At 54.3% G+C, this 18859-nt stretch overlaps 1 protein-coding gene across 2 annotated transcripts; it reads right to left on the minus strand.

The window, feature by feature from the left end:
- Positions 1-1968: 1968 nt before the first annotated feature.
- Positions 1969-16588, minus strand: LDLRAP1 (low density lipoprotein receptor adaptor protein 1). Of its 2 annotated transcripts, none has more exons than XM_082071633.1 (9): positions 16457-16588; positions 14929-15071; positions 13698-13810; positions 12490-12604; positions 9917-9989; positions 9420-9503; positions 7908-8035; positions 6376-6410; positions 1969-3820 (listed from the first exon to the last, which is right to left on the minus strand). In XM_082071633.1, the coding sequence occupies exons 1-9, from the start codon at positions 16539-16541 to the stop codon at positions 3676-3678; spliced, it is 921 nt and encodes a 306-aa protein (XP_081927759.1). In that variant the 5' UTR covers positions 16542-16588; the 3' UTR covers positions 1969-3675. The 2 variants fall into 2 exon arrangements, with proteins under 2 accessions (XP_081927759.1, XP_081927758.1); XM_082071632.1 differs by having other exon boundaries at positions 7908-8038.
- Between the last annotated feature and the right edge of the window lie 2271 nt (positions 16589-18859).

Here is an 18859-nt window from a genome sequence, read left to right on the forward strand (position 1 = left end):
GTCCCCCCTTCTCTTACCTTCCCCTGATCCAAGAGGGAATTTACACCAGCTGAACCCAATTCTCCGGTTTCCCGGGATAACCAGGAGGCACCGACTCGGATGAAACAAGAATTGCACAAGCAAACCCCATCCCCTCCCTCTCCGGGTAACGAAGCGCTCAGGCAGTTATTAGATCTTTCCGCAGGCAGCGTATTGATGGAGAAAGTGCTGTGTATACAGTTGTTTATTAGCAAAAAAGGCAGGAAAACAAAATGTCTATTAAAATCCCACACCTCTGGGACTGTCTTTGAAAGGCAAGTGATGTGGCTGCGGGAGGAGTGATCAGCCTGCAATAATTTAGATGTTCCTGTTGCTATGGATACTTTGTTTTTTTTTTAAGTGAAGCATACCGTTATAATTTAAATTTCCAGTAACAAAAAAAAGGCAGCATATTAGAAGCAATAAAAAATGCCAGAGATGTGTTTTATCCTTTACTGTCAGCGTTACTTGTGCTGTGACAGTACAGAGAAGTGATCACATTGCCACGTCTGAGATTTAGTTCTTTGGCACACTTATTACATTAATTAGACTTGGGGCTCGTACGTATGAGTGTGATCCCGCAATAGCCCGGTGATGGGATGCGGCATTAAAGGGTTTAGGTAGAACAAGACCCGACAAGCAGCAAGTTTGGGGGCTGATGGGGCGAGATTTGGGTAGGGAGGTGGAAACACAAACGTACAAGCCAAATAACTCCCTGCAAAGTATCATCGTCAAGGCTTTTAAGCGAAAACCAACTTTGCCTGGAGTGACGTTACCGTTACAAACAGCCGAGACAGGAGCTGCCGCTGCGGTTTGCAGTGAGAATGGTGGGACACTCAGCCTCGGACTGTTTTCCTCTTTTAGGGATGCCAGAAATCTTTGCTGAGGAAGAAATAGGTGGAAAGGTGAAAATCCCACCCTCGGAGGCAGAAAGGGGAGCCCTGCCCAGGGAGAAACTGCTCCCCATTTCCAACCTCTCCTGGTGCAACTTGAGGCCGTTTCCTCTCGTCCTGTTGCATCCACGCTCCGAAATGACCCACTGATACAATTAATGATGAAAAATAAAAGTATAAATTAACGAGTGCTTGGTCACTAATTACCTTCTACCTGCACATCCACTACGCAGCTGCCTCTGGTCTTCAAGCTCTTCCCACATCTGCTCTCTGGCCGCATTTCCACTTCCATCTTTCATCTCCCAAAACTTCCTTGTCCTGCATCTTCTAATGACCCGACATCCCCTCCAGTATTTCTTCTCCGAGCCACGAACCAGCCGGAGGTGTTTGCTTTCAGCAGGGAAATAAAATAACAACCAAACCCCCAGCAACCCACAACACTCCTCCCCATTATCCCTCCCCGGGGCGTTTGAGGAGAGGTGCTGAGGAAATGGAGTAATGCAATATTGAGACTCCCTCTGTCTCCAGCGGGATCTACACGCTCTGATAAGTCGCTCACAGCAGATGCTGCTCAAAGGCCTTGGCTGGTGGCAGAGGCTTCGCTCGTTTGCAGCAGGTAATTCAACCAGCTCCTGTGTCCTCTGCTGCAAACGGGAGAAGCTTCTGGGTCCTCCCGAGCCCCCGTTGCCTCTTGCTCAGCTCCAGTGCCCAATGGGGCTCGTGTGGCCTCCGCTGATTTTATTTTGCAGCAGAGCGAGGGGACAAATTGGGCACCACCAGCCCCAGGTACCGTTGACACGATGGATTGAGGCACCGGGTTTGGGGGAAGCTGGAGCTGGTTGGCGGGATTTCCTCTGAAGGAGAGTGTCAAAAAGTTCACTTTGGGACAAGCTGGTGGAGTTTTGTCACCGTGTTTTTTTTAGGAATCACACAGAATCCCAGAATGTCAGGGGTTGAAGGGCCCTGGAAAGCTCATCCAGTGCAATCCCCCCATGGGGCAACAGCTTCCACACATCACAAGGCCAACGGTAAAAATAAAATCACCCCGCACAGACACTCCAAAAAAACGGTAGAAGTTTTATTTTCCTCAGTAGAGATAAACTTTACAGCAGAAGGTTTTCTTAAAAAACTATATACATACATATATAGTATTGTGCATTTTGGTATATGCTCCTAGAGTCTCTAGAATTGCTCGGGCAATGGGTTCATGTCTCTGCAGCACGGACAAGATTTGAGTGATTCCTTCAATCACCAGAGAACGATGCTACACATAAAATCAAGTCAGTCGTGGGCACCGTCGTTTCGAGATGTCAAATTGCTTTAAACACCATTTTGCAGGATAAACAGAGCGCACGTCTTATTCAGAGACATGACGAGTCAGCTTCGCGAGTCCTCGATACCTTATCACAATAACACTCAGGATAAAACAAATCAAATCTAAGTTAAGAGTCACTCAGCTGTTTGCTAATAAATCCTTACAGCCCACAAAGAGGGTTTTCCTTTTTATTTTATCTTTTTTTTTTTAAGAGTTACAAAGAGCTACCCGGGGAATGAATTAGTGTTTCAAAACCAAGTTACAAATCTATAAAACAGATTAGTATACTTCACATAAGGCCGCAAACACTGCAAACTGTCGCTGCGACTATTTAGGATCATTAAACTTAATCTTTTAATTAGCATAAGCTTTATACCTCCATGACTTATGTTCAATTCCTGATGAAAACAGCGTCCCCGGGCTCCCGGGGGGAAGACGATCGGGTTTCTGCTGGATGGGGCACCTCTCGCTAATTAAACACCCAGTGATTGGTCTTGCCTAATCCAATTCCACTGGAGTCTATTGAGCGAACAACAATCAGTTTTGAGACAATGAAAAGGCACGAACGGCCCAACCCGCTCAGCAGTGTGAAGAACACGGATCTATTGAGTTCCCCCAACTTCCAACAACAAATGGTAAATCCCCGGTGGTTTTGCTTCTAAAGCCAACGCAGCCTTAATATTCCGAGTCCATCAGTGAGTGACCAGCTCGGAACCAGCCCTGCAGCATTGCTGGTTTGGTTTTTTTTGGGTAAATAGCTTCTGAAGAGAAGTTACAGGCACTGCTTACCTTGACAATTCGGACCATTGCTTTCAGTTCAAGTTTTAAAGTGCAATATAGAGTCTTTGGGTTCAAATAAAAGGTCAATTCCCGTATGAAGCTGGTGAAGCAGCAGCCAGAACCCGCCGGGGTGATTGACAACTGTGAGAGTATCACAGACATTCACAACAAAAGCAAGAGCTCTGCTGCCTCCTGGGTTCCAACGCTGCGGATCTCCCGTCCGCCTCGGAGTTTTTCACAGCCCAGCGGATTAGCAACAGCTGTGCTTGCAATTGCATTTGCATCTGCAGACCTTTGGCTGGAAAAGGCCACGCAGAGCCCCTTTGGTGTTGCACAGTCTGTTTGCAGAGAGGAACAGGCACTGCTGAAGGTTCATCCCTGGTATATCGCCACCTAATCCTGCAGATGCTCTACACACCTTCCAATAACAAATGTAAACCATAATGGCTGTGAATAAATACGCTCAAGAGCATCTTGTGGTTTAGATAAAAGCAAGGTATAAAAATCTGCATTAGATTTCTAAAGCTTTGGTCTAAACTGTGCTGTAACATCATCCGAGTTGGTGAAGAGCGCTCGGAGGAGTCCCCGGCGTACAGCACCCGAAACGGCTCCATTCAGCCCACAGATTTTAGTGGTTGTTCTCTTGTCAGCTCTTCGACGCGTTTGACCTCAAAACATGAACAGATCATCCTTCTCGCCCGCGGTGGAGTCTGTTTGGTTCCAGTCCGCAGGTGACAGCGTCTCCGCGCTCTGGATGTCCTGAGCCGTCAGCCCCGTGTCGAGGACGTGAGGGTTCGTTCTGGACTGAGCCAGCCTGAGAGAAGCAGAAAGAGCATAAACCCGCGCGGTTTACGGCCAGGACGCTCCATGCATCCGTAATGCCGAACCCTCGCTGCAGGTCCGCATTTCAAAATCCTCCGATGGAGTGAATAACTCAGCGAGGGGAGAGCCGGCACGTAACCTGCAGCACTCTCGGGTTTCTTGCAGCTTTATGATAACATTTCCCCTACAGGCATTCAGGGAATTTGCAGCCTGGCCGTCCCGTATATTAATGGTCTGGCAGAAGGCGCCGTTTGCCTCCCCCTGAGCTGGAGCCTTATCTCAGCGTTAAGGTTTTGCTGACCCAAGGAGCAGCGTTGCCATGACTCAGTTTTTGTGTCTGTAACGCTGCCCCTGTAAACTGCTGCGCCCAGCTAACCCATCCAACATCGTGCCTTTTGCTTACAACTGCAATCGCCGTGAAGCCAGGATTAGTGCCATTCCACTCTGGATTTCCAGAAGTACTCCAAGGCTCATCCATAACCACAGCACCACTACTACCAACAATCATGAAATCTCCCCCAATCGCCATCCTCCTCATGACATCCCCCTCACTAGACCCACCTCTACCAGCCACTCTGGCTATCGCCTCAGCAGCCCCAGGAGGCTGAATAGGACTAAAGCAAACTCAAATCCGAAAAATCCTGGCCTTCTCCTCCATCTCTCACATGGGCTGAAGAGCAATCACAGTATCACAGCACCACAGCATGTTTGGGATTGGAAGGGACCTCAGAAGATCGTCCAGTGCAATCCCCCATGCAGCAGGAACACCCAGGTGAGGTTACACAGGAAGGTGTCCAGGCGGGTTGGAATGTCTGCACAGAAGGAGACTCCACAACCCCCCTGGGCAGCCTGGGCCAGGCTCTGCCACCCTCACCCCCAACAAGTTTCTCCTCATATTTCAGTGGAACCTCCTGTGTTCCAGTTTGAACCCATTACCCCTTGTCCTATCATTGTTTGCCACCGAGAAGAGCCTGGCTCCATCCTCATGGCACTCACCTTTTATATACTTATAGACATTAATAAAGTCCCCCCTTAGTCTCCTCTTCTCCAAACTAAAGAGCCCCAGCTCCCTCAGCCTTTCCTCACACGGGAGATGCTCCACTCCCTTCAGCATCTTGGTGGCTGCGCTGGACTCTCTCCAGCAGTTCCCTGTCCTGCTGGAACTGAGGGGCCACAACTGGACACAAGATTCCAGGTGTGGTCTCCCCAGGGCAGAGCAGAGGGGCAGGAGAACCTCTCTGACCTACTGACCACCCCCTTCTAACCCACCCCAGGTATCATTGGCTTCCTGGCCACAAGGGCCCAGTGCTGGCTCATGGTCACCCTGCTGTCCCCAGGACCCCCAGGTCCCCTTCCCCTACGCTGCTCTCTAATAGGTCATTCCCCAACTTAGACTGGAACCTGGGGTTCTAATAAGCCTCAGATTAAATTAGCCATGTGCATGTTTCTTAATGAAAACCGCCGGGCGATGGTGCTGCGGCAGGGATGCGGTGGACGAACAGAGACGATACTGAGCCACCCGAAGGCCGAGGGTGACGCGACAGCTCGGCATCCAGCAACGCCAAGCAAAGGACCACAACCAACACCTGCTTAACTAAGCAGGGCAAGGAGCAGAGGTGAGGAGAACAGACAACGTGACGACGTAAATTCAAGCGGCCCCTTTATCAAACGCGACTTGGGACAGGGCTGCCATGGAAATGGAAGCTGTAAATCGCTCTGGAGAGCCCAGCGAGACGCAAGGTCTGTGTCCTCGGGGCCGAGCGTGCGGCTTTCGCGGTGCTGCAAGTCCCGGTGAGACGAGCGGCTCTCGGGGGGGTGACGGTGTCGGGCTCAGCCCTGTGACCGTCCCCGTCCCTCTTTCACCACCTCTCTGCTGCCTGGAGCACCCGCACCCAGCGCAGCTTTTTGCCCAAACCACAGCAAAACTCACCCAAAAGAAACCACATTTGTTTAACGTTGCTGGATTGCTTGGCGTGCAGCGAAGCTCGTAACGTGGATTGGAAAGCGAAGTGAGCCGCGGGAAGTTATGGCCACGGGCTCTGAAAGTGCTCGGGTGCACAAACTCCAAACTGGTGCGGCAGAGTCACCCTGATGCAACCGCGGCTGCGACGGGGACCGGCTGCTGGTTTGGGGACAGATGGGGACGAGGTCCCAGGGTTTGTCCAAAGCTCACGGAGAGGTGAGGGGAGAGAAATCCCCGGTGCCAGAAGCTGGGACCAGCATCACCACTGTCATCACAGGGGCTGGAAACTGGCAGGTCAACCCGCCCCGGCAAGCAGAAGCACACACGCCAACTGCTTGGGGAATTCAATTCCCTATCACATACAGCCTCTCTCCATCCTTAAAAGGTTGTCAAAATATTTGGCTTATCAGCCAGCCTCAAAGCCTATCTTTCAATTAACAGCTGAGGCACTGATGGGGCAGCTGCCTAGGTCAGATCGTGGTGGCTGATTAGATTAGCGGCGTTATTAAAAGCCAGTCGCTAGTCAAGTCCCCCTGGGCCAGTCCCCGGTGGCGTGAACTTGTAAAGGGAGTTATTAGAATTACCTTGAAAACGCCTCGTCGAGCCCATCATCCATTTCCTTTGTTAAAGAGATAAAAAGAGAGAGAGAAGCAGTTGCTAAGAGAACCCACAAAAGAGCATTTAGAGATCTCGCTCCGCACTTGATCACGGCAGATAATAATAAATGTATATATTGACTTCCGAGCGCCTAAAGGAACACTCGGGGATCTGCCTCCTCGGGCGGGTTTTATCCCACCCTCTGCACAAGCCCCAGGGTGAGAGGTGGAAGCCTGGGTGGTCCCGGCGTCCTCGGAGCCGTCCCGGGGCTGGGGTCCCCTGGGTTTGGGGACACCCCGCTCCCCTCGCAGCCCAGGGATGGGGCAGGGACTTGGCCCTTTCCCATTGTCTCCAAACCAGGCTAATGAGGCTTGATCTGACCCATCAGCTGGAGCACGTCTGGCTCTGGGATTAACCGCAGCCCACGCGACCGGCACACGCTGCGACGTGGAGGGACCCGCACAGAGCTCCGTACGATGCTCCGGGCGTCCCTCGGGGCTTTTTGGGGTCAGGAACACGGGAAACAGCTCACAGGGGGAGCCCGTGCTGCTGGGAAGCGACTCTGGGATCCTTCACCTCTGAAGGTTTCCCAGAGAATGGATTTGAGCTGCTCGGGAGGAAAGGTTTCTGTGCGGGAAGGGGGGCTCTGCTATGGACACTCGACTATTCCCAAAACCACTTACAGACTTAATGTAATATGTAAAGTATGAAAGCTCTGCAAGAAAGGAGGGATCGGAGAGCGGCGATAAACCTCCAGGATTTGATACGACTTAGACTTGATCTTCAGGTTTAACCTGAAAAGCCTCAGGCTCAGACCCAACAGACTCAAGAAAAGGCTGCAGGAAAAGGCCTTTATCATTCAATTCTCCCAAATTTGGTGCATTTCCAAAGAGGGCAGGTGGTGGGGACGAGGTCCCAGGTCAAGCAGGGCTTGAGGAATGAGCCCCAGCCCACTCGGGCATGGAGGAGACTCCCCTACGGATGCACATGGGCTTGGGCGTTATTTTCTATTAGCGGTCCACGAAACAATTAAACCAGATGAGTGAGGACCTTTTAGAGCAGCCATCCGTGCCCACACAAGCAAGATACAGCTGCAAACGAGAACGAGGGAAAAATAAGAGCAATAATGAACAATAATATCACCTGGTTTTAGTGAACAGTAAACAAAAGCCATCACCGTAACGATTTTTTGCCCTGAACGGAGCAGTTAGGTGGTCTCTCAATTAAGTGACAAACCACTGAGAAATGCTGCTCCGGAATAAGCAATATTTCATTATCTGACAGCGGCGTTTCTCAGAGTGCCTCGCAGCCTCCATCATTTATTTACAGAGCCTAAAAAGGGCAGTGGGTACTCGAACACTGATCGATCATTCTGAGCAGGACATTGAAACCCTGTGTGAGCCGCCCCGGGGGGTTATCCAAGAAAAAGCCCCGTGATGGGACCTGCAACACATGAGATGGTGGTGACATCGCACCCCCTGGCTCAGCAGATGTCACGGTGCCCCCGGCACACACTTACCCACACCACGTTGTTATTTACGGAGGAGCTGGGCCCAAACATGCTGTTATCTAAGTGCGGGGGGTTCATGCTGCTGGTCAGGGCTGATTTGGCAGGATCATCTAAATCCAGCAAGTTCCCCGTGGCTGCTGCTGTGGAAAGAGCAGAGAGGGAATGAGGCAGGGGAGGGGAAATGGCAACGAACCTGTCAGCAACCATCACTTCCCCTCAAGAGGGGAATCAAAGAGTTGCACCCAATTCCTTCAGGATGGCCCCAAATTTTAACATGCATAGATGCGTTCACCCCAGCTGGGGATGCGAGTTCAGCCTGAGTGATTTGTGATGCTCAGTTAGGGCACCTGAAACCCTCTGGACAGGGATGCAGGAGAGGATTGAACCGCTCGTCCCTCCAGCAGCCATCAGGGGAGCCACCAGTGCTGATGTCCAGGGTGAGGCAGGATCAGCCCCAGGCAAAGCTGAGACATCCCAGCCCCAGGACACCCCAATCCCGGGACACCCCAATCCCGGGACACCCCAATCCCGGGACACCCCAATCCCGGGACACCCCAACCCCAGGGTTCCTTAGCCCAGGGTGGGAACAGACCCCAGGCGGTATCCTCAGCTCAGCCCGCAGCATCGATCCAGCATCTTACAAAGCTGCATCATCATTTTCCAGGACCGAGGGCAAACCCTGCACTGGGTGACGAGCGGTTTGTAGCCTGGGGGCTGCGGGGACACCGCGGGCTGGGCTGTTCGCTCCCCATCACCCCGCACAAGGCGATGCAGACGTGTCCCCCAGCACCCCCAGGCAGACACCGGAGCCCGGTCCTGCACCCCTAACAGCCCCTGGCCCCGTTTGTCCCCACATGCCACCACTTGTGACGGATGCCTCCAGTCCTCGGCCTTCACACGAAGAAACGAGATGTGCCAGCCTGGAAGGAAGCCCAGTTTAATGCTATTTTTCCTCTGCGCCAAATCCTCTTATCTCCGTGGCCAGCATGGAGGAGAGATTAGCCTTTTGTCCCACTTCTCCCTGGCTACGCGTCCTGCGTTTCAGCGGCAGCAGAGGACCCACGGCCTGGCACTGAATTATGAGGTTTTAAAATGTAATTGTTTTATTTTCATGCCTTTCCTTCCTTAGGGGAGCCGGAGACAGAGCGGCACCTGCATGTCTATCTCCTTCAGCTGAAGGGATAGCAAGTGTTCTGAGTCCAAGACGAACCCAAAATCAAATTCGAGATGTGTGGGTCCACGCTAAGCTCATAAGGACATTATGGCCAATTTGCTTCGGGCAGAAGTAAATGGCTTTGGGGTGGCAGCAGCTGCGTACGAGGGGCTGCATGAGATATTTATGGGGCAGACGGAAGGATGGCGGCCACCACATCCCAAATCCTCTGCCAAGGGCAACATCTCTGCTACAACAAAAGCGTTTGCTCCTCGCCGGTCTTTAAAATCGCATCAAGGAAAAGCCCGCGGACCTGGGGCTGTTCCCATCCCTGCGCCCAAGGCCAAGCTCTGCTGTCGGGGACTTACGAGTGTCCGGACGGGCAGGGGCTTCCGAGCTGGGGCTGCTCGGCCCTTCTCCTTCCAAGATGGACCTTTCCCGCTTCTCCTTCTCTGCAAAAGAACGAGACCCCATCACTGCCCATGGAGAGCTTCTCCGCAGCCTTAGGGAGGAGGGACAGAGGGGACAGCCATGGGCCACCAGGCCTCCCCTGTCCACAGCAGCCCTAAGGGCACCGGGTACGTTTTACAACCTCATAAAGCGAAAACCCCAGCAGCACCAGCGCTGAGGTGCCACAGACAGCACCAGGACTCCACATCCCGCTTGCGAGACAGAAACGCGGCCAAAACTCGGCTGGATTTACAAGGCTGTCGAGAGAAACCTGGAAGATGCCTTAAATCACAGCAGAGCTTGGACCAGCCTTAATGTGGAGGGTGAGGGGAAAAGGCACTCGAGAGCTGGAAAAAACCCAAAGTCAGCCCTTGAATTTTCGGGTGAAGAGTGGGAAGAAAGAAGAAAGACTCACCTTCCTTAGCCGCTTGCCAGAACTCGAATGCGATTTTGAAGGCCTGGGCTACAGTGAGGGTGACGGCTTGTGCCTGGAAAGACAGCGGCGAGCAGCACGTTAATCAGCGGGTTAACCCCGGGCAGATTTACATCATTTGGAGGGTTTGCTTTGCAGATTCATGTTAACCTGGGTCCAAACAGTCCTCACACTCCCTGCCTGGCTGGGGAAGCATCAAATATTGATGCAAGCGGAGATTTTGTCCGTGTAGGACACAGACACATCTTTAGGTGTAACGGGACGGTGGAAGAGCGGGGATGTGGCTGTCACAGGCACCGCGCTGATGGATGAGGACAGGAGAGATGCTCCTGACCGCAGGACATGTGCAGCTCGTCATGTGTCCCAAAACAAACTGAGATCTACACAAGTGCCACACGGCCCCGGGATCATCCTCACGGCTCCAGGGCTGAGCATCACCCCCCACAACCAGCAGCATCGCAAAGCGAAGCAGCGCCTGGACCACACCGGGGCTCCATGTGCTTCTCACAACCACACACACAGGGATGCTCCGAGAGCAACAGGCAAAGGGGGAAAACACCACAAAACTGCAGCTCTCCCCAGGAGGCAGCAATCCTGGGGGCAGAATGAAGGATATCTCGGGGTCTCTCCGAAGTTAAACTGGCATCTTGCTGGCTTAGACCAGCAGTGTGAGTCTATTTTCATAGCATCACAGAATCATTTTGGTTGGAAAAGCTCCTCAAGATCAAGTCCAACCGTTAACCCAACCCTGGCACTGCCCTATGTCCTGAGAACCTCATCTACACAACAGTCAGGAGGAACAGGGACACCTTCACCTTCAGTCCCTCCGCTGCTCCCACACCATTAAACCACAGCGTTAAACCCCCACACCACCTTAAATAGCCTGAGTTGCTGGAGATGTATAAATAGCGCCATAAATGCCACTTTCATTAGGAGAAGGCAGCGCTCACGAGCAGTTCAAGTGCAAGGAGATAACAAATCACGCTCCACAAGGCTGGCGAACCGCACGAGCCTTGAGTCGCAGGTTTGTTTTACCAAGTCGCAAACTAAACAAACCCAGATCCGGGTCCTCAACCCGCAGCCCTGGTACGGAGATGTGGGGGAGCGCCAATGGGCCACGGGCATCCCCCAAAATCCGGTGCTCCGGCATAAGAGCTCTCACTGTCAATTAAGCTTTGCAAAGCAGGAGAGCTCATCTGAATGTTGGAGCTATTTACATCTTTGATGGAAGTGCGAACGCTTTATGGCAAAAACTTAAATATGGTAATTAAATACGAAACTCCTCACAGCTGTTTACAATTTAAGCTGTCACATCTGAATCAAGTTTAATAGACCCAGCTACCGTTGAGAATTAGCCATGAACTAAAAATACGGACTAATTATATGCCTGTGACTGGTGGCTGTGTGTACACTCAGGGACCCTGCCCTGGGAGCAGCGCATCGTCTGACCAGCATGATGTTCATGCATTTAAAGACAAGAAAAAAAATATATAGATTTTGCCACAAAAGGCCTTGGAGGACTTTATTTGGAGGGAGACCCCCTGAGCTGATGTGCCACTGAGATAATTCTTTTAGCACTGGCGAGATTTAAATTCTAATTTGCAGAGCAAGGCTTATCTTGGCCGTGCAAGGATGGAGCGCACGCTGCGGAAAGGAGAGACAACTTGTAGCTTCCATTATTCTCTCCCTGGAGAAAAAAACACTAGGAGAAGTGCAGAATACTAACAGAGCTGTGGCCGCTGAGCTCCGGGCACAGGGACACTCATAGGGACCCAGGAACCATCACGCTGGGATCACAGAGTCACAATGTCAGGGGTTGAAGGGCCCTGGAAAGCTCACCCAGTGCAATCCCCCCATGGAGCAGGAACACCCAGATGAGGTTACACAGGAAGGTGTCCAGGCGGGTTGGAATGTCTGCACAGAAGGAGACTCCACAACCCCCCTGGGCAGCCTGGGCCAGGCTCTGCCACCCTCACCCCCAACAAGTTTCTTCTCATATTTAAGTGGAACCTCCTGTGTTCCAGTTTGAACCCATTGCCCCTTGTCCTGTCACTGGTTGTCAAATGCTCTGGGTGGGAATGGATCTTGGGAGGTTTGTGTCCCTGCAGATCCAGGAGCTCCCACCCTCTGCTCCTGCATTGCAACAGGCACCAGGGGAAGGATTTCTGGGGGCAGCGGGTCTGACCTGCCTTTCAATAGCAAGAAACAGAAGTCATAGAATCATTTTGGTAGGAAGAGACCCTCAAGCTCAGGGTCCAACCGTTAACCCAGCCCTGGCACCGACCCATGTCCTGAGAGCCTCATCTCCGCAGCCCGGGGGGCAGTTCAGGTGCAGGGCTGGGTGCTCTCAACGCCACCCCAGAAAGGTTTTTACCAGCAGATACAACGGGCTGAATCCAGCCCAGCGTTCCAGCCGCCCCAGAGCGCGACGGCAGCCGGGGGTGGGTGCTGGGGCAGGGCCCCCTGCTCTAACGGGGCAGAGCCGCTATCTCAGCAGCGCAGCCCCTCTCTGCTTCCTCCTACAGCCACATCCCCAGTTCTTCCTCTGCACTGACCATTTTCCGTTTGGTACAGAGGAACGCATGGCACTCCAGGTTCTCATTGAGCTGGTTCTGGGCAATGTAGGCAAACACTTTATCGTGGATCTTGTCTGCCGTGCAGTAGGATATCCTGAAAGACAGAACGAAACGTCTTGTCCGGGGCACCGCGTGCGAGGGGGATCAACCAACCCTCCGCTGCGCTGCCGGCGAGTGTCTGCCCAGGGCCAGCAGGGAGGGCAGAGGGAGCACGGGAACGTCACCGGGATTCACTGAACTCCTGCCCAAAGCTGAGGAGTCGACGCGGCTGGATTGAGCGTAAGAGAAGCCCAGAGCAGCTGCCGCAGCCACGGTGTGAACCGCACGGATCACACACAGAGGCCGGAGAGAAGAGAAGAGAACGCGTTTCAGCTCGTGGGAAAGGACAGGTTAGAGATGGCAAAGGCTCTGCCTTCAGAAGAGACTCCAGAAGATGCTCTTTAGAGGAGAAGCTCGCAAGGAAAGAGAAGGACTTGTTCTCAGCCTACGATTTAATCTCGAGGCTCAAAGCAGGGAAGGAAATGGATGCGTCTCCCCGGTGAGTAGAAAAGCCAAAGAGAAGACAGCAGAGGTGTTAGAGGAAAGCCCTGGGGCTGCATCAGTCCCACATCCACAGCCCGTCCGGGACGCGCTGACTCAGCCGACTGACGGGGGGATGCTCGGACACAAGCACTGACCAAAGGGACAGGATGTTGAAGCATCCGAGCAGAATTTAAGGCAGCATCTGAAAATGCCAACCTGCCAGCTCTGCCTGCTTCTACCCCAGCACCGCGATCCGATCCCGGTGTGGCCGCGCTCGTGGCCGCTCGGCGCAGCTCTGCCCCGCAGCAGCGGGTCCATCTGCAGCGCAGGGCTGGGGTTCAGCACCCACAACTGCTTAGTTCGCAGCGCAGACAAGCAAGCGGGTTAGTTGGGTAGAGAGAGAGCCCAACCCAGCGCTCCCCACCCCACGTTTCACCAAGGGGCACGGAGCAGCAGGCGAAGGACACACCTGCGCTCCACACACAGGACACTTCCAGGCTCATCACATCTTTCCTCACTGCCGGCTGGACACTTATTGCAACAGATATAAATTTAGCAACCACCCCCTTTCCCTCACTGTTGCTTCCCATTGAGACAGCGAGACACCAGCTCAGCCGGGGTGGGGAGCGGAGCAGACACCCACTGAAGTGCGTCCCGTAACCCACCTGTATATGGAGACGTTCTCGATCAGCTCGTTCGTCCCGCTGTCGTTTAACACGATCCCTCTGGGCGAGACTTTCAGAGTCACTTTCTGCAGTTTCTTTCCACTCGCTTTTGCCTTTGGAAGGAAAAGAGAGAGGAAAGTTACAGGCTTTTGACATCGATACATCCAAAGGTACACGAGCAGAGATTTGTGCTATCTAATAGGCATATTAACAGTGCTTGTTAGTACTAAAGACTGAATTTACTACCAGGTGTGATAAGGCACTCATTAAAATTTCTCCTTCCCTGAAGCAGCGATTTTTGCTGGATTAATGAGGCACGGACACAAACCCTCCACCCACAGCACGGGGAGGTGCTTCCAGCCCGGCCCCTCCACAAGATGATTGCTCTTATTTACGAGCCTCGTGCGTTCAGCTCCCTGGGGACCTCACTTGAGCCACATCCAGACCAGCCGGCGGTCGGTCCTGGGCTCAGCCCAGGGCTTTTATTTAAAGCCTCCGCTCTCGGTTGGTCAGAGCAGACGTGAAAGGCTCCGCCAGCGGCTCCTGTTTCACATGAGAGCTCCCCTGCCGTCCAGCCCAGCACACGCCAGGGACGGATCCGTCGTTACCCAGCGCAGTTCACCACCCCATTGAGTTTTACGACAGTTAACTGTACGATTGGGTTCAGTTTTATAAGGGCTTAAAGAAGCGTTAATTTTACTTGGAGCCCAGTGAGCAGGGGCTCCAGGGAGCCTTGGGGGACGGAGGAAAATCAGTCCCTCTGCATCAGAGCTTAGAGCGGCTGCACGTGCTGGGAATCGGAGCAAGGTGTCCTGATCCCTTCTCCTCTAAACCCTCCAAATCCCAGGAAGGAAAGCCCAGGGCTGTGTGCCAGCTCCGGGCCGTGCGCTGGCCGCGCTCCAAATGCCGTCACTGCTGCGCACGGGGAGCGATGGCCCCGGGGACGGCTGATCCCAGTGGGTCACAGCCTCCCCCCACACCCAGGGTCGCCCAACGCTTATCAAGGGAACCAGAGCTCAGACACAGAACACCAGCTGCCCCATCCGTGGGGCTGGTCCCGAAGGTTTCCCAGTGCCACCAGCTGCATTTCTACCCTGGGGCTGGACCTGCAATCCCGACACCTGCAGATGGACAGAGCTGCCTCCAGACCCACGGCTTCTGAAACTCCTGCCCTGTGACAATGCTTGTTTGAGCACGGGAGACAGAGCTCTGCCCCAGCACAGACACTCACGGTGGCCACGATCCTTTTGACGGCGGCTGCAGAGAGCTCCTCTCCCTTGGGCTGCTCCACCAGCGTCATGCCCATGTATTTGAGGCTGAAGAGCATCCCCTCCAGCAGCGTCTCACGGGTATCGGTCCAATTCTCCGGGAGCTCTAGAGAGGCAATGAAGAGGCTCTGAGATTCCCAGATACACCAGGATACCCATCAACCCCCAAGGAAGGGTTTAGGTATGAGCACGATGGTTTAGCTACCGCCTGGACCCCTGTCCTCAAGTGGCTGGGAGCTCCTGGTGCTTCACCTCCTTGCAGGAAGAACAACCCCCCAAATATTTTCCATAAGCCACAGCAAATGGCAGCAACCCTCTGAGATCCATCAGCTCCTCAGGTTAATGGTGAGTGCCCAGGCCCACACCATAACCAAGGGGGTCCCGAGCAGGGGAGGGCTCGGTGCCACCCCACGCACGGCAGTGACCCGGCCCTGTGCAAACCCTCACCTGCCCGCAGAGGCTAAGCCGGGATTTGCCATGAGCTAAGCCCACGCAGAGCCGCAGGGACCCAGGTGATGCGCTGCCACTTGCTAAATCCGTCACCAACAGCCCCCAGGAGCCCATTGCGGGGGCGAAGCTTCACCGGGGTGGATTCTGCTCTCCCCTCAGACCACTCTTAGGCGCTGGGGGTGGGAAAGAGGGTCCTAACCACAGAGATACGTTTGGGACCAAGCTGGAAGTCAGGTGGGTGTTTCTAAGCCTGGAATTGCTCTGCAGGATCTAATCTCCACTCGCTGAGCTGATAACCCAGGATCTGCAGGTGTCATGTTTAAGGAAGGTCTTGCTTTGAGCAGGAGGGAACAAGCCACAGCCCTCCCGAGCCCTGGGGAGCAACAGGGCTCTCGGAGTCCAAAACATGTCCCTGAAGGCTCCAGCCTCCTCCAAGCAATGGGGCTGAACTCCGGAGCTCCCTGCAAGTGTGCGGCAGGAGGGCAGGGCTGCGGGGACACGGCGGGGGACACGCACCCCGGGGGACACGGCGGGTGACTCAGCCTGCCGGCAAAGGCGAGACGGGAGATAAGCCATAAACCCGGCACCGCTCCCAGCGGGGCTGCTCCCAACTTCCCGACCGCAGCGGGACCGGCTCGCCCAGGGCCAGCGATCCCATGACGGAGCCGGCGGTGGGACGAGGCCAGAAACCGCCCGACGGGCTCCAGCCCTCGGCCTGGGGGACCGGGACAGCCCCCCAGCCACCCACCCCGCTGCTGCACGGGGGAAGGGTGCAGGGGAAGGCGGGTGCGAGTGGGGGGAACAAAGTGGGGGCAACAAGAGGGGTGAAAAAAGGAGGAGGGAAGCAGAAAGGGGGTACGGGGGGCATGGAAAAAAGCGGAGAGAGCAGACCTGGTTAAATGGGGACGCAGAAGGGAAGAAGAGGAGGCTCAAAGTGGGAGAAAAGTCGGTGCGGGGTGGGGCGAGAAGCGGGATAAAGGCGGGAAGGCAGCAGGGGGGGTGCGGGACAAGGGGAGAAGCGCTGGGGGCGGCGGGGCTCACTCTTGTGTCGGCCGCCGGCCCAGGCGGGTTTGTGGACGCTGGGGCTCCGCAGCAGGGCCCGACCCGCCGACTTGAGCGCGTCCATCCCGCTCCCGGTCCCGGCGCAAACTTTCCTGCGGCGCCAGCGCTGACCGCGTCCGGGGGCGGGGCCCGCATGCAAATCGCGGCGCAGTGACGTCAGACGGCCACGCCCTCTCCACGGCCACGCCCCCCGGGTGTGACCCCCGGAGCGGCGGGGGGGGAATCCCCGCTGTGTGTGAGCGGAGCTGGGGGACACAGCGCTGCGGGGACCCCAAGAGTCTGCGGGGACCTGGGGGAGCCTCGAAAGCTGCGGCTCCCCCCGAGATGCGGGGATCTGGTGCTCCCCATAGTTTCTCCACTGTAGAGCCCCCGAGATCCCCACCCTGCAAACACCTGCGGGGCGGCAGCGAACAGCAGCTCCATGGGGGTCCCACCTTTCCCACGGCATCCTCCACCTTTCCCATGGGTGTCCCCCCATTTCCCATGGGTGTCCCCACCTTTCCCATTGGTGTCCCCACCTTTCCCACGGGGGTCTCATCTTTCCCACGGGTTCCCCCACTTTTCCCATAGGGGTCCCATACACGTTTGGGGCAGAAAACCCCTCTCCAGGTCTCCACGACCCGAATTGCCCCATTTCGGTGACACCAACAAAGCTGTGTTAGTCCCGAGAGGTGTTCGATTGCCCCCGCGCTGGGATGAGAAAATGCGATATATTTCAATATTGTGTTTGATAAAGGTTGGCTCGAGCACACACCACCCCCTGTCACCACAGCTTTTAACTCAGCCCGAACATAATTGTGTGGAAGATTAAGGCCCTCAAAGGCTTTCCGAAATTAAAGGGATAATAATGAGGAGGTTAAACCCCATATTCAGGATTTGTAGAATAATGCCTTACAAAGCCTATTATTCACAGAAACATTTGTGTAATTGAAAATCCCTTTTTAGTGACATTTTAACATTCCCCTCTCATGTCTGTAGCCACACAGGAGTCACCGAGTGAACTGCGGGGAAGGAGACGGCGGCCGGTTCCCCTCTGCAGGACACGAGCGGTGGTGGAAGGGTTAGGCACGATCTCTCCTCCAAAAAGCCCAGCCTAAATTAGGATGGTGCCACCCCTGGTTTGAACCTGAGCACCGGGGATGGTGACCAAAACCTGAAAGAAGAAACTTCCCCCGAGGGCCAACCATGTCAGAGCAGCACGCAGACACCAAACAACCTGGAAAGCTGCTGCATCAGGAACAAATTTAAGCATATACATAGATCCATTTCCACGCAGCAATTCACTTAAGCATGGGCTCAGAGCATAAGCTTAAAGCTAAACGAGGTCCAGGATTTTAAGCGCAGGCTCAAATGCTCCCGCCCAGCAGCCCGCGTTGCACTGGGGGATTCCTGCTTGCCAATACCTGACAAGTTACAGCAAACACCTTTGCAATTAATTCATTGATGAACCGGCCTGAGAAAGCCACTCGGCAAGTAGATGACACATCTATGATTTATTTTCCTATTTCTTTATTTTGCACTAAATATACCACAGCACCACGCTCGGCTTCACTCGCTGTTCTGCTGCTTCCTCATCGTTTCCTCCGCCGCAGTTTCACGGGGGCCACGATCCCGACGGGGAAAGACCTGCAGCGTTCGCGATCCTCGCCGGTACAGCCACCCCTCACTGACCTTTCCAGCTCCTTCCAAGGCACTCGGGTGTATTCCCGTTCCTCTGGCTGTTATTGCTGCAGTGCTGTGTGAGTTTTCCCCCTGAATCCCAGCACCGGTGTCAGTTTTGCCCCTCGCTTTGCTGCTGCACCATCTCTGAGAGGAGCAGGATGTGTTTAGTTAAATGTCACCACTCACGTTGGAGAGGGGACGGTGACAGCAGCCTGGGAGAGAGGTGTTAGTGAACCGAGGTCTCGAATGCAGCTCTGCCATCCAAGCCGGCCTCCCTGAAAGTCATCATTTGAGTTGAAAATATCACAGAATCACAGAATGGACGGGGTTGGAAAAGCCCTCAGAGATCACCAAGTCCAACCCTTGGTCCAACTCCAGTCCGTTTACTAGATCATGGCACTAAGTGCCATGTCCAATCTCAGTTTAAAACCCTCCAGGGCTGGTGAGTCCAGCACCTCCCTGGGCAGCCATTCCAATCCTGACCACTCTCTCTGCACAGAATTGCTTTCTCATCTCCAGCCTCAATTTCCCCTGGCAGAGTTGAAGCCCGTGCCCCCTTGTCCTATTGCTGATGCCTGGGAGAAGAGCCCAATCCCCACCTGGCTGGAACTGCCCTTCAGGTAGTTCTAGAGAGTGCTGAGCTCAGCTCTGAGCCTCCTCTTCTCCAGACTGAACCAGCCCAGCTCCCTCAGCCTCTCCCCATAGGGCTTGTGTTCCAGT

This window comes from Streptopelia decaocto, assembly GCF_964273445.1.
Source record: "Streptopelia decaocto genome assembly, chromosome: 23".
NCBI lineage: Eukaryota > Metazoa > Chordata > Aves > Columbiformes > Columbidae > Streptopelia > Streptopelia decaocto.

What these genes read in the sequence shown, in the direction of transcription:
- LDLRAP1 (XM_082071632.1), bottom strand. Translation starts at nt 16,541, where the DNA reads ATGGACGCGCTCAAGTCGGCGGGTCGGGCCCTGCTGCGGAGCCCCAGC. An exon ending in GGCCGGCGGCCGACACAAGA is followed by an intron (nt 15,072 to 16,456) that starts GTGAGCCCCGCC and finishes TTGCCTCTCTAG; the next exon opens with AGCTCCCGGAGAATTGGACC. An exon ending in GAGAACGTCTCCATATACAG is followed by an intron (nt 12,605 to 13,697) that starts GTGGGTTACGGG and finishes TCTGTCTTTCAG; the next exon opens with GATATCCTACTGCACGGCAG.